A 14,870-nucleotide genomic window follows, 5' to 3' on the forward strand; every position below is an offset into this window, starting at 1 on the left:
TTGGTATGCTTGTTCCAAAACTGTCCATAGACCATCAGTTTTTTGTTTTCAACCCTAGATCTCTGTTCCCGTTCCCCCAGCCTGGTGGTCACCCTCTGGCTTCTGCTAGGCAATCTATTGCCTCTGCTTGCTGGATTTCTTCTGTGTGTATGGCACTAGGAATGGAAGAGTGAATTGTCCAAACATTCCTTTGTGTCATGTTCATCTGAGCAAAGCACAAAATCTGGGCAAGTGCCAGTCTAAGCAGATGGCAGAAATGGCATTTCTGACTTTGGCTTGGAAGTGTTGGCTATAATCAGACCTCAGAGCAGAGCTTCACAGCAGTTACTCTTCATCAGCAACCCAACAGCCTCCAAGCTGGAAGAAGGAAAAGGAATTCCAAGTCACCAAGCCTCTTTATTTTTCAGGATACATAACCTTCCTGAAGTTTTCCTTTGAAAATGGGAGAATTGATGAAATTATCAGAGTGATTACATACCTCAACATTTTCATTAACCTAAGACAATGGGATAGTTCATCAATACTGCAGTCATTTAAAGAACAGCTAATAATTGCAAGACTGCAAATTGTGGATCCTGCCTTCAAAAATACAGATTGTCCTTTGACTTACAGGAAAATAATTGAATTGGATTTTAACATCAGTATTATATCTTTTTTTAATTTAATGGCTGTACATGGTACCCTTAAATCATTGTTCTCATTGTTCCAAAAGTTTTTTTTCTCTTATGTTTTCTAAATCTTATAATTTAACCATGCTTGCCCTTTTCAAACCAAACTGTGTAGCAGTTTACTACTGATCCATTATATGTTGTTAGCCCTCTTTCAGTTTTATGTGTACTCATCCTCAGAGCTCAGCTTCCAAAGTTGTATTCTTCATCAATTTAATAATGACTTGAAAAACTGTGGAAGCAGAGAGAGAAGAACACTTTGCCCTATAAAAACATTGCAGACAAGCAAACAGAAGAAAGCATAACTGTATGTTTTTCAGATAATAGTTATGACAAATGTAATCCAAAATAGAACTATTCTTTTTTTGACCAATGAAGATAAAAAGACATTCTGGTACTGTAAGACAGGTAGGTATGCAGTTATTTTCACATGGACTTAGAAATTGTTACAGAAGACTTTCTACTATCTGAAAATTATTTTATATGTAGAAAGAAAAATATAAGTCAAAACAAGATGGTCTGAATGGTTTACAAGTAGCAAAGTGTAGGTGTTGTATAGGGCTTATCCAGTAGGATCTTCATTACCACACAACATACAATTCCACCTCTGCTTTAAAAGAAAGTGGTGGTGTTTACATCCTGCATTTGACATTCCTCCTATTGCCACATAGATTCTGGTCCTCAGAAGCAATACTGCCTTGGTACCAGCTCTTACCAACCCCACTTAGTAATTCCAATTTGAATTCTTCAATGATGACTGGTGCCGAGTTTTTCTCTCTAAAGCGAGTGAAGTCCTGAAGCATATAAACACAGCCCCTGGACAAGCATATATTCATTCTTTCATTCATTGGTTGGCCCTTTGATACAGCACACAGTTATTAAGCACTCCATTTAAGAAATTTTGCTAACTTAGCGAGCAGAATAATTACGAAAGATTAATTCCAACTGACTATTTGGCCCTGGAGCCAAACAGCAACCCCAGCATAGAGTAAAGTCAACCTTTTTTAAGGCATAAATTTTTAATATGTATTTGCATGTAGTTTTAAGTTGGAGGTATTTGTCATTGTGGAAAGCTGGGAGTCTCTAGCGTAGCCAGCTTCAGGTGGAGAGAAGCTAATGGTAATTGTGTCGGGACAGTGCTCAGTTGTCAGACTTTGTCATGCATACTTTAAATTGTGCAAGTTGAGAGAAGAGTGTAGAGTATATTTTTAAAGAAAATTAAAACTCTAAAGTTATATACTTGTGACTATGAGTTATCCTACATAGTTGTATAAAAAATTTCAACAGAAATACTATGGACTCATATATGAGATTCTTGGTGATAGGTTCAATTATATTTTGACTGTTGTGTAGTAATGCCATTTAGATAGTATTGCTTCCAAGCATGGTGCTTTTTATACTTGAAATATATTTTTGCTTTATTTTTTATTGATATAATTATATTTGCACTAATGAATTTCTGAAGAAAATATTATGACATTTTTTCTATATATATTTATTAAGCTTCAAATCTGGTAGCCCAGTGTTTTCTCTGCACAAATAAGAAACTTGATAAGTTATGATAGTAAGAAATCCTGAGTTTTTGAGGGTAGCTAACTGTACTGGTGTTCTTTACTCTCTTCAACAAGTCTTGAAAGTGGTTGCTTATCACTGATCCTGCATAGTGTACTCAGTGAAGCCTTAGAAGGCCAGTGAACCTGTAAGAAATTTTAAGAATCATTCTGAGATTTCAATGCAGAATTAGTGGGAGAGATTGCAGCTTTGATGTGAAGTAACTGAAATGGCCTAAATGTAGATATCCTATGGCAGTTTATCAAAACCTTCAGGTTAACATAAGCAGTTCACCGAGAATGAGACTGAGCCGACTGCAGCCGTGGTGGAAGTGAAGTGGGGCAGAGGAGTATGGAGAGAGTAACTGCCCCGGGGATTGTAGACTGGAGTCCCTTACTGACTTGGAAAGGGTCAAGTGCTTATAAAAACTGACTACCTCAGTTTTCAGATAAGACTTAGGTGCATTTTGGTAGTATTAAGATCCTAACTGTCAAAAATACCAAGTGAATTTGTCTCTCAGGTTTTCAAGAACAGAATTTACAGGAAGGCAGCCAAAGCCATGACAATAGACTTGAGCTGACTGCTTTAAAGAAACTGGCAAGCAGTTAGGTAGCCTTAATGTAGGCCACCCCACTAATAGGCTCCTGAGAAACATCCTTTTCCTTACTTAGCTCTTAAGGATACTTATTTCTATTAAGACCAAATAGACATTCTCAAAATGTTACAAATTATGCTTAAATTAGTTTCAGCCCAATATGTTGGCTTAGAGTTTATCAGTATTTGAAGATGAAACCTAAATCAATGAAGTCTAAATAGTCTTGGGAAGATACATAAATAAGCATATCTGAGTATTCCCTAAAATTTTGTCAATATCTCTTCAATATTAGAAGACTTGCTGATTGATTGGGACCATCTGTAAAATGACTAGGTGCTTTCTCAGAATCTTTCCAGCTGTAATGTGACTAATATTCATCCAGAATTGCTGGATCACTGCTGGCTCTGATCCACCTCCTGAAGAATGCCAGCTTGCATGTCATGTTCATCAGTGTCCTGCGCTGGATGCCATAGTGCTATCCTTTTCCTTGGGTGGACACTGAATGGAAAGAGAAGAACCTGCCTCTGAGGGCATTTGAGTAGTCCTGGCAGGAGGAAGTGGACTTCAGTCACACCTCCACAGACCTGTTTCATAGCACCAGTTATTCATGCCATGTCCTTGCAGCCCAGGAGGACTAACGTATTTTAATAAAGTCTGTGCAACTCATTGCAAAAAAAGAATTTAGTGGAAGGATGACCTTTTTTGGATACATTTAGTCAGGATTGGGGAAAGAGTGGTGAATTATCTTCTTTTATGTCTACATTTTTTGATAAATGAAGATTTAAGAGCTAATTTTTATTTATGGTATTGAACTTTAAGTGTAATATATTCCTTAGAAAAAACACAACTTTAATAAAAATTGAAACTAAACCTGCATCTTGTCTTTACTTAATACTGTCAATTTTTTTTAAACCTGGGTAAAGAACACAAAACACTCTATTTGGAGAAGATGAGGTGATTATTATGAAACATAATTCAGTTTTTACCTTAACTAGAGTAAAATTGTCCTGGCTATGAATGGGGATAGGTATTATGTAAATCTACAGGGAGTCACCCTCCTCAAATAGTTAAGCAAGAAAGAGAACAGACTAAAACAATTCAGGGCAGCCAACTCTGGCTGAAGGTTGTTCCAGTCCTGGCTATGGGCCTGGAGTCTCAGTACATGACCACTCTGGCACATTCAGGTGCCATGCTGTCTGCAGTGGTGGCCAGTAGCTTGTGACTGTAGTTGTGCCATCTGATTCCTCCTCATAACCTGGATATAGTTGGAGAGAGTATACTTGGAACATGGGTTCACTGTGTGTTCTTAGAGCCGTTTGCTTTCTGGCATGGAGCCAAGCACTTTATGAAATTAATTGAATATAGCCTGTGTGACCTAATTGCTCAGCTGAGATCTTTATGGAAAATTTTAATAATAATATTTAGATTTTTTCATTTAAAATACTTCATATAATTAGCTAAAACTGTATAAATTACTTCAACTAGTTGAATAATTCCAATATTATTTGTACAGGGTACTGATGATAAAGCTGTCTACATCTCATTATTACCTTGTTTACACTACCTTTTGGTATGTTCATAGAATACAGCTTATTTAACAGGCATTATTATATGAACTAGTATTGTCCACACCTTGCCAGTAGATCTGCTGAAATGTAGGGGTTTATTTAACCCAGCTTTGTTAGTGTTCCACCGAAGTTCATTCTTTAATGTTTAAAATAAAATGGACATATTTTGAAATAGTAGTCCAAATATATGATCTGATAATCTGGTAGATGACCAATATCTTTGCCATTTTATATGTATAGAATTTTTTTTTCCACCTGTAGACATTAGTATATCTTAGATTCAATACCACTTTAACACTTGATTCCACTAACAATTTTTTCAATTTCAACAGAAATATTAGTGACTCAAGAACTCTCTTGACATTATCTTATTTGAAAATATTAAAATCACAGTATCTGAACACCTCCTGGTTTTCCTGCCCCCAACCTCATTAGGTTCCCTATGACATTTCAGGCTATATATTGGAAGAAATTTCACATGTACTCACACTTATGGGTGTTCATGTGTGTGTGTATACAGTGAAGATTTTGATGTATTTGAGAATATGAAAATTAAATGTGAGGTAGTCGAAAAGAATACAGCAAATGTCATGTGCCTCTCACCTCGCCCTCCCCTGAGTCTTGAATCTTAATAGAGGTTAAATAAAACAGGTTATACCACTATTCTAAAATAATTTGGTTAGTTGTGCAGCTTTGTGCTTGCTAATAAGTAAAATGTAAAATCTGCATTTCTTATAATAAGTTTGACACAGGAGTAAAAAGGAAGCCAGTAAGTGCTATGTAGGTGTTCAATAACCCTTAGGGACAAGTACCATCATAACTGAGAAAAAAATTGTGGGGAAGTTAGGGTTCCTATGGCCAGGATCCTCACTGAACTTAAACCACCTGATGATGTAACTGGCCTGTTGCTAGGCTACCGCTTCCCCACCTGTAGGCAATAAGCTATTATTGTGCTATATAGAGAGCTCAGCCCAGTGCTCTGGGCGGAGGCGGAGAGGCTAGTGCGCGACCTATAGCCAGGAAAACAAGCCGGGTAATAAACCCTTTCACCCCAAGAACGTTCTACTGTTACTTCTTTGGCCACACTGAATCCATAGTGAACTTACCTGAGGCCGAAACCCATTGGCAAGACAAAAATGAAGAGAAATGCCTGAGGCAAGTCAGCTGTCAGACTGACTGAGGTGAGTCAGTGGCTCTGCCACTCAGGGGTTTTGCCCCAGAACTGTACCAGCAGTGTGCGCCATGCCAGGTCTCCACAGATGGGGGTTTGGTCTCCATTTGTCTCTAACTTACCCTCTCACAGCATCCAGCTGCCCTCCAACCCAAGCCGTGGCCACTCCTGCCTCTCCATCACCAGTTCAAAAGAACCCAGTGTTCTCAAGTATATGTGCATATATATTTGGTGGTTATTGTTTGGGGGTGGGGGGTGAAGGCTCTTATCCCTCCATCATTTCTCAAGGACTGAATTGGAGGGATCCAGCAGACCTTGCTAATTTACTAATTTGGTAGGAACCAGAAACTCTTCTCCCCCTATAGTCTGCTCCCGCTGTTTTATGACCTTCATATCATCATTCAGTTTCCAGGTTGATGTAACTGGCCTGTTGGTGGGCTACCACTTCTACACCAGTAGGCAATAAGTTATTATTGTGCTATATAGAGAGCTTAGCCCAGTGCTCTGGGCGGAGGCAGAGAGGTTAGTACTCGACCTACCACTGGGAGAACAAGCCAGGTAATAAACCCTTTCACCCCAAGAACGTTCTACTGTTATTTCTTTGGCCATACCTGAACTTACCTGAGGCTGAAACCCATTGGCAAGACAAAAATTGGGGGTGGTGGTGAAGGCTCTTATCCCTCCATTATTTCTCAAGGACCGAATTGGAGGGATCCAGCAGAATGGGAATGACGGTGCCCGGTGTGGCTGCCCATGCATGTCACAGGAGACATGGTGGTGAAAATGAGCAGCCTGGAGTCTACAGTGCTGAGGAACACAGTGGGTCAGCTCCAGGGTGGGTAGGCTCCTGCCTGGATGTGGCTGTTAACCAAAACCACAGGTGCAGAAAGTATTACAGTCCAGAGGCAGAAACAGATAGTCAAGGTGAGTAAAATCTGGGAAGAATGAAGTCCTAGGGAAAAAAAAAATTATTCACTGGCACTAACAGGCTGAGCTGTTTGATTAACAGTTTGTTTGACTAGTTTATCTGTGGCATCAAGTGAAACTTCATTAAGTACCTTCATTAAGTACCTATCTCTGTAAAGTCCAGAATGACAGTTTTTTCTTTATGGCCTCTGTTCAGGTGCCAGTTGCCCTGTTACCCTAGCAATTACTTGTAAAAATAACCCTGTTTCTGATCCAGTTCAAAAGTCTTTTTTCCTAGTTAAAAAGTTCATGATTTAGAAAGGAAAAGAGAACTTCAAAATGGAGTCTCTCATGTCCAAATATTTTATATAATTCCATATGCTGTGTGGTTTTTGTCTTTGGTATTACGCTTAGAAGACCTTCCTTACTGCTATTACATATTTTTTTTCACTTATAAAAGATTTACATTTTTTCTTTGGGAAATACTGAACATGATAGAAATAATACATAGTTCTACCACTCTTAAAAACATTCTATAAAGACAGAAGTAAAAGTCCTCCTACTTCCTCTAGGCTCTCCATTTCCATCCCCCTAGAGGAACATAGAGGGTCCCAGATGATACATATCCCTTGTTAAAAATAAAATTCAGCTGAGTAATTTGAAGATCTAATTGCCTTTATTCAATAATTCATGAATCAGGCAACATCCCACCTAGTAAATAGAAAGGAGCTCCAAGGAGTAATACAAAATGGAAGGTGTTTATGGGCATAAGAGGTTAGAAAAAAGGACGTTCCTAGCCCAGAGTGGATCTTTCAGGCAAGGTCACTTTCCTTTGGGGAAAGGAGGGGGTCTATCAGTCAGAATACCTCACTGGAGATGATCAGGTAATTCCATATTGACTTGGTCAATTGGTCACATTTCTGGGACAGGCTGAAGCTGCAACTAGGTTAGGTATTAAGTCTTAGGTTACTGATGTGGGGCTTAGCCTAAGTGATTCCATTTTGAACATGTTTGTTTTTTAACACCTTTCAGGATTTTCTCCACTAGTATATACATAATAAAATAGAGGGTTAGGTATACAATATAAGAAATAAAAAATGGTATCACCCTGCACAAATTGTTTGGCATCTTGTATTTTTATTCTTTCAGGTGCAGCACAGTCATCTTTACAGGTTAGCAAACTTAGATTTACCTCATAGTTTGTAGTAATTTAGAGACAGCTCAAGATGTCGGCATGAGTGGGGCGGTGGAAATCTCCTCCCAAAACCATATATATTTTTGAAAATACAACAAATACAACTATTCCTAAAAGAGAGACCAGAAGATACAGTACAACAGCTAGGCTACATCTACATCTGCGAGAACTCAGCTCTCATGAAAAGGGTAAGATACAAAGCCATGACCCAGTGGGACCTGAGCACTCCCCTGACCCCAGCTCACCAGTGGGAGGAAAAAAATCAGAGTAGGGAAGGAGTGGAAGCACAGGACTGCTAAATAATAGCCCTAGTTATCTGCACCGGGAGTACAGACACACATTGCATGGTGTACTGGATATTAGGGAAATGGAAAAGTAAAATCTGAGATGGAGACTGTGAGCAGGTCCCCACAGCCGGCTCCCCTGGGATAAAAGAAAAGCGGGCGCTTTTAAAAGTCTTAAAGGGACAAGGGCTTAACAGCTGGATAAAATTGTCCCAGCACAGCCCAGCAGGCTGGGATCTTAAGGAACTTCAGGTGCCCTAACCCCCCAGAGGGCAACACAGCTCCAAAGCCCCTCACGGTGATAAGCAGCCTGCTCTTCATCCCCCCCGCCAGCACTGCAAGCAAACCAGCTGACCTGCCACAGCTGCAGAACAGCTGGGGAGCAGCCCCACCCACAGCAGCCACACAGAGTCTTCTCCCAGCATGCAGCTAACTGGGACAGACCCAGAGGCTGCCACCTACACGCAGCTGCCCAGCACAGGCAGAGGAAACCGGCACAAAGGGGCGCCGTTCTTGGAGGAGAACACACCTGGCACATCTGCGATACCCCCAGTGCCCTAGGCTATCCCAAGGACTTCCCTGCCCAAGGCAGCTGAGGAGATTATCCCAGAGACTGCTCCCAGTGTGTGGTTAACCAGCACAGGCAGCAGAAAAGGGCAAGGTGACCAGCAAACAGGAAGGGACATATTTCTCCCAGCTGACAAATGTACCACCCACTGGCAGTCACTTCTATCACCATGAAAAGGCAGAAGACTCTGGTCCAGTCAAAAATCACTCAGACAACCCCAGAGAGAGGGCCTGGTGAGATAGATATAACCAGTGTTCCTGAAAAAGAATTCAAAATAAAAGTCATAACCATGCTGATGGACATGTAAAGAAATATGCAAGAGCTAAGGGATGAAGTCTGGAAGGAGATAACAAATGAAACAATCAATAAAAGAACTTAAGAGCAGACTGGATGAGGTGAAAGAGACTCTTAATGCAATAGAAATCAGAGAACAGTAATACAGATAAGCTGAGGCAGAGAGAGATAAAAGGATCTCTAGGAATGAAAGAATATTAAGAGAACTGTGTGACCAATCCAAATGGAACAATATTCGCATAATAGGGGTACCAGAAGAAGAAGAGAGAAAAAGGGATAGAAAGTTTCTTTGAAGAAATAATTGCTGAAAACTTCACCAAGCTGGGGAAGGAAATAGTCTCTCAGACCATGGAAGCCCACAGATCTCCCAACACAAGAGACCCAAGGAGGACAACACCAAGACATATAATAATTAAAATGGCAAAGATCAAAAACAAGGACGGAGTATTAAAGGCAGCCAGAGAGAGAAAAAGGATCACTTCAAAGGAAAACCCATCAGGCTATCATCAGATTTCTCAACAGAAACCTTACAGGCCAGAAGAGAATGGCATGATATATTTAATGCAATGAAACAGAAGGGCCTTGAACCAAGAATACTGCATCCAGCACGATTATCATTTAAATTTGAAGGAGGGATTAAACAATTTCCAGATAAGCAAAAGCTGAAGGAATTTGCCTCCCACAAACCACCTCTACAGAGTATTTTAAAGGGACTGCTCTAGGTGGAAGTATTCCTAAGGCTAAATAGATGTCACCAGAGAAAATAAAATCACAGCAAAGAAAGCAGACCAACCAAATACTAACTAAAGGCAAAAAATAAAATCAACTATCTACAAAAGCAGTCAAAGGAAACACAAAAGAGCACAAAATAAAGCATCTAACATACAAAGAATGGAGGAGGAGGAATAAGAAGGGAGAGAAATAAGGAATCATCAGACTGTGTTTATAATAGCATAATAAGTGAGTTAAAGTTAGTTGGTTAGATAGTAAAGAAGCTACCCTTGAACCTTTGGTAACCATGAATCCAAAGCCTGCAATGGCAATAAGTACCTATCTATCGATAATCACCCTAAATGTAAATGGACTGGTTGCACCAATCAAAAGACACAGAGTAATACAATGGATAAAAAAGCAAGACCCATCTATATGCTGCTTACAAGAGACTCACCTCAAACTCAAAGACATACACAGACTAAAAGTCAAGGGATGGAAAAAAGTATTTCATGCAAACAATAGGGAGAAAAAAAGCAGGTGTTGCAGTACTTGTAGTAATTTAATGGTACTTCATTATCAATAGGGCATCATTTATTTAGCCACTGTCCTACTAATGGACATATATGTTATTTTCACTGTAATTATTCACTTACCTTTATTCTGATTCTCTTAATTTTTACATTTTATCTTTAATACAGCAGGAATTCATTTTGATATTTGGCCTGAGAAAGGATTCTAACTTCATTTTTTTCCAAGTATTTAAATTCTAATGTCATTTATTAAACCAGTAAGAACATATTTTTGAAGGGCCAGTGAAGACATTTCCCTGAAAAAGAAAGCAAAATGGCTCAGTGCCAAAAAGAATTCAAACACAAAAGTCCACAACTCACCTCTTCCCAGAAACGATTCTCTTTTCCAGGTTCACATATATCTTTCTTATCACTAAAAAGGCATATTAAGGTTGGCCTAATCTTAAAGGGCTGCACACTTCAGCTCTGCCCTAGCTCCCTTTGTTCACAGTTAAACTGGGGTAAAGGGCTCACCCTGTGAATTATCCACTGCTATGTAGGTCAGGTGTGCTCTGAATGCCTACCTGGCTTGCCCTCATAGCATATTTGACAGACAAGAGACAAATAAGGGAAACCTGGAAAAGAAAGAAGATAAAAAATTTGAGCACATTATCCACCAAAGCAGAGAACAGTGTGTGTGAACCAGTGTGTATGTGAATTTGGAGAGTCAACAGAAGGTGAAAAAGGCTTTGACATCAGAGAGATCTGGGTTCCAACACTGATTTAGGACTTGGTTAAGTTACTTAATCTATGACTTGGAGGCCTTATCTATAAAACAAAAGTGATAAATGCTCAATAAATTGTAGCTTTAAAAAATTACCTTTCTCTCAATGGAGTCAATAGACTCCATTCTAAAATAGGGAAAATGTTCATTGAAGATTTATCAGGGTTCAGTTACAGGAAGCAGAATCCACTTTTTAAAGCTAGGGTGATTTAATACAAGAACGAGGTGTTTACAATATGCTTGGAAGGCTGGAGGAGGGTCCTCTTGCTGGTCCTGAAAAATGTCTTCCAGAACAACCCTGTTGAATTTGCTAACAGGAGACTTGATGTCTCTTCCACAAGGAAGCAAAGGTAGATGTTGCTCTGTGAAGAGGGGTTCCCCACTCAGGGCAAGTCCCAGTGAATTTGATCAGACCGAATAAAGGCAAGGGCAAGAAGGTGGAGGTCAAAAGGGGTTCATACCACTCTATTCTCACGGCACTAGGTCTAGGTCTCTCCTGGTTCCGGGGTTCCATGGTTTCCCTCCACCAGCTGTCATTTTCCCCAGGATCTCCCTCCAGGCTTCCCGTCTCTGCTCTTTCCTGATCTCATGCCTCCCCACTTTCCTGCTTGCACCACTCGCTCTTTGTTCTCCAGGACCTCCTCCTTCCCCAACCCTAGCACCGGGAGGAAGTCTGTGGGTGGGTCGCTGGTGACTGGTGGACACCTGACCAATTATGTACCAGAACAAGGAGAGGAGAGAATGGGTGTTTCCTCTCTACCCCTCCCCTGGCCAGTGCTCCTGTGTCCAGCCACTCGTCCCTGGTAAACATCCCGTAAATGCTCAAACAGGCTATTATATATGTACATACAATGGGTACTATTAAGGCCAGGTGGGAATTCTGGTCAGAAATTTCCATTTTCTCCACAGTATAGAACCAGGAAACTGCTTCTGCTACTGCCGCAACTTTTTTCTGACACCCACAAAGGTAGTGACTAGGTTCTAGAACATTGCTGAAGAAAATCCTGCACCTCCGTGATGTACTTTTGTAGAAAATAGCCATGCAGCAAGAAGATGGCCTGTACCTCACCTTTGCCTTCCCAGTCCTACATGAGTGAATCTAGATGATGGAGCCTATTCATATGCAGAACCTTCCCTGTAATAATGTACAGGACAAAAGGAAGTTAGGTCAGAAAAGAGCTTTCCATCCTGCAGCCAAATTCAAATTGCGCTGAGTTTTGGGCATTCAGAAATTTGTATGCAAATATTTGCTACATGCACATATGTAAATAAGGTCATAGTAATTAATAGTTAAATACTTAGAACAGGGCAAGGAGCAGGCTCTTAGTCCCCATTTCAGCCCACATCTGGCCAAATTCAGTTCTGCCTCAAGGCATAGCCCTGGTAACAACTTTTCCAAAAGGCCTTCCCTTGTCCTTTGCCCTCCATGCCTCAGTGTGGGATGCAGGCTTTTCCTCTTCTTCCATGCTGTGTGGTAATTATATTTGGCAGTTTGTCTTCCTCTTTATGCTGTGAGCAATAGTGAAGTCAGGTGGCTCTCATTATTTTTTCCCCAGTGTAAGGAGAGGAAACCAATTGTCAATGAAAAATTCATTAAAATCACCTTGAAATAAAGACAGTTTTATTTGTACCAGACTATGGATTTATAATCCCAGAAACATTAATTCCCATGGGCAGGAGAAATGTTTCAAGGTGCCCAAGTCATATAAGGTTTTCATATCTTTGGGCAGACAGGCAAAAAGACAGCATTTCAAAAGGGGTGAATCCATTTACATAAAATACCTGGTGCTAAAAAAAAGGTTGGAGTCAATATACATCTTGGGAAAGATCAGACATTCTGGTTTATCTTATGTCCTTGAGCAGAAATCCAGACAGTAAGGGAGAACAGATACAGTGATACATACTTCTGCTTTTAACTTGGTTTAATTAACTCATGGCATTATAGAATTAGAAAGTTTAAGTTTCCTAGGGTGGCTATTTTGAGATTCCCAGAGTTAATGAAACCTCCCATGCTTAGGCCTTAGAAGTCTTTTTGGTGGTTCCTAGTGTGGTGCTCAGCTTTTCTTTACTTCACACAATAAGCATAAAATAGAAAATTCTTGTTTATCCGTATGAATGTAAAGACAGTTTTGCTTCATCCTTCCATCCATGGTCCTTGGCAGAGGTGGAGCCTGTAGGTCCCAATTCTTGGGGGACGTTTGGTGCTGGTACTGAAATTGTCCATTTTTGGTCAAGGTGCACTTTGGTCCCATGGTCAAGATGTACAGACCAATGACTCTACAAAATATGCATTGGTTTTCTCACTACTCAGTATTCAGAGACACCTCTCCCCAGTGCTCTGAACCCCATGGTGACATGGAAATAGATCACAGCTATCTTCAGGTGACAAATTTCTCCTGCACTATGAATTCCATACAAATGAGAGTCTCCTCACTAATTTGGCTGAAAGCCCATGCTGATTTTCACAGCTAAGCCAACCCAAGGGACACAGCTGTGAGCCTCTTAACCTATCCAGAGACTCTCTTCCCACTAGGACATTCCTCTTTTGGAAATGCTCACCTTTTCTGAATACACAAGCCTACCCTCCACCACCACCAAGCCCCATGTGAATGGTAGCAAGGTCAGTCACACCACAGCTCTCTTCCTTGAAGAACACTCTAGCACAAGTGTGGAGTAACAGCAGATGACAGCACAGGGTATCTGTGAATCCAGCTCCCAGTGCCTCAATATTCTGAACCTACTGTGTCAGAAAAGATAAATAAGGAGAGGGGAGAGACCACCAAGAGGGTGAGGAAGTAGAAGGTATGTCCTGGCTCTTTGAAAACTAAGTCAAACTGTTAGGCAGAAAGACAGACATGATTAGCAGAATGAAGAGTAGAGTCCACCAAGAATCACTCAGGGAGTTAATCAGATAAAGCCAGAGAGGCAGAAATGACTCACGGAGTTAATTAGATGAATCCACAAGGGTAAGGAGTGACTCGAAATGTCCAGGAACTCCTCAGATGAGAGACATCAGGGCACAGGCACAGCAAACATCACAGCGCAGCCCATGTCTTCATTTCACCAATCAGATAAGGTCTCCAAGGGCAAGAATTGTCAAACAAGGACTTCTCTGCCCTTCCAAAAACCCCATAAAAGAAGCCTCACAGTAGGCAGGGCACTCAGGGCCTGTCAGATATTGGGTTTGGGCCCACTCTGTGGCAGAGTGTAACAAACTTGTTCGCTTTCTTTCTTTTTTTTTTTAATTTTTATTAAGGTATGATTGATATACACTCTTATGAAGGTTTCACATGAAAAAACAATGTGGTTACTACATTTACCCATATCATCAAGTCCCCATCCATACCCCAATGCAGTCACTGTCCACCAGTGCAGCAAGATGCCACCAATGCATTATGTGCCTTCTCTGTGCTACACTGTTCTCCGCGTGATCCCCCACACCATGTGTACTAAACATAATGCCTCTCAATCCACTTCTCCCTCCCCACCTGCCCTCCCACACCCCTCCCCTTTGGTAACCACTAGTTCATTCTTGGAGTTTCTGAGTCTGCTGCCACTTTATTCCTTCAGTTTTGCTTCATTGTTATACTCCACAAATGAGGGAAATCATTTGGCAACTCTCTTTCTCCACCTGGCTTATTTCACTGAGCATAATGTCCTCAAGATCCATCCATGTTGTTGCAAATGGTAGGATTTGTTTCTTTCTTGTGGCTGAATAGTATTCCATTGTGTATATGTACCACATCTTCTCTATCCATTCATCTACTGATGGACACTTAGGTTGCTTCCATATCTTGGCTATTGTAAAAAGTGCTGCAATAAACGTAGGGGTACATATGTCTTTTAGAATCTGAGAAGTTGTATTCTTTGGATAAATTCCAAGGAGTGGGATTCCCGGGTCAAATGGTATTTCTATTTTTAGTTTTTTGAGAAACCTCCATATTGCTTTCCACAATGGTTGATCTAGCTTACATTCCCACCAGCAGTGTAGGAGGGTTCCCTTTCTCCACATCCTCGCCAGCATTTGTTCTTAGTCTTTTTGATGCTAGCCATCCTTACTGGT

General features: G+C 40.6%; 1 protein-coding gene across 4 annotated transcripts in view; it reads left to right on the forward strand.

The window, feature by feature from the left end:
* The window catches only part of LMLN (leishmanolysin like peptidase), a 135,257-nt gene that overhangs the window by 100,423 nt on the left and 19,964 nt on the right, over positions 1-14,870 (forward strand). For 3 of the 4 annotated variants that reach the window (XR_012129168.1, XM_037013178.2, XM_073231485.1), the window contains one exon: positions 59-3,684. The exons of the other annotated variant lie outside the window; for it this stretch is intronic. Coding sequence is in view for 2 of the 3 variants with exons in the window: in XM_037013178.2 (XP_036869073.1) it covers positions 59-159 (101 nt within the window). In the remaining variant the exon portion in view is untranslated. Of the gene's footprint in view, positions 1-58; positions 3,685-14,870 lie in introns of those variants that run through there. 4 annotated transcript variants of the gene reach the window in all.

Source organism: Manis javanica, chromosome 3, assembly GCF_040802235.1.
Source record: "Manis javanica isolate MJ-LG chromosome 3, MJ_LKY, whole genome shotgun sequence".
Taxonomy (NCBI): Eukaryota; Metazoa; Chordata; class Mammalia; order Pholidota; family Manidae; genus Manis; species Manis javanica.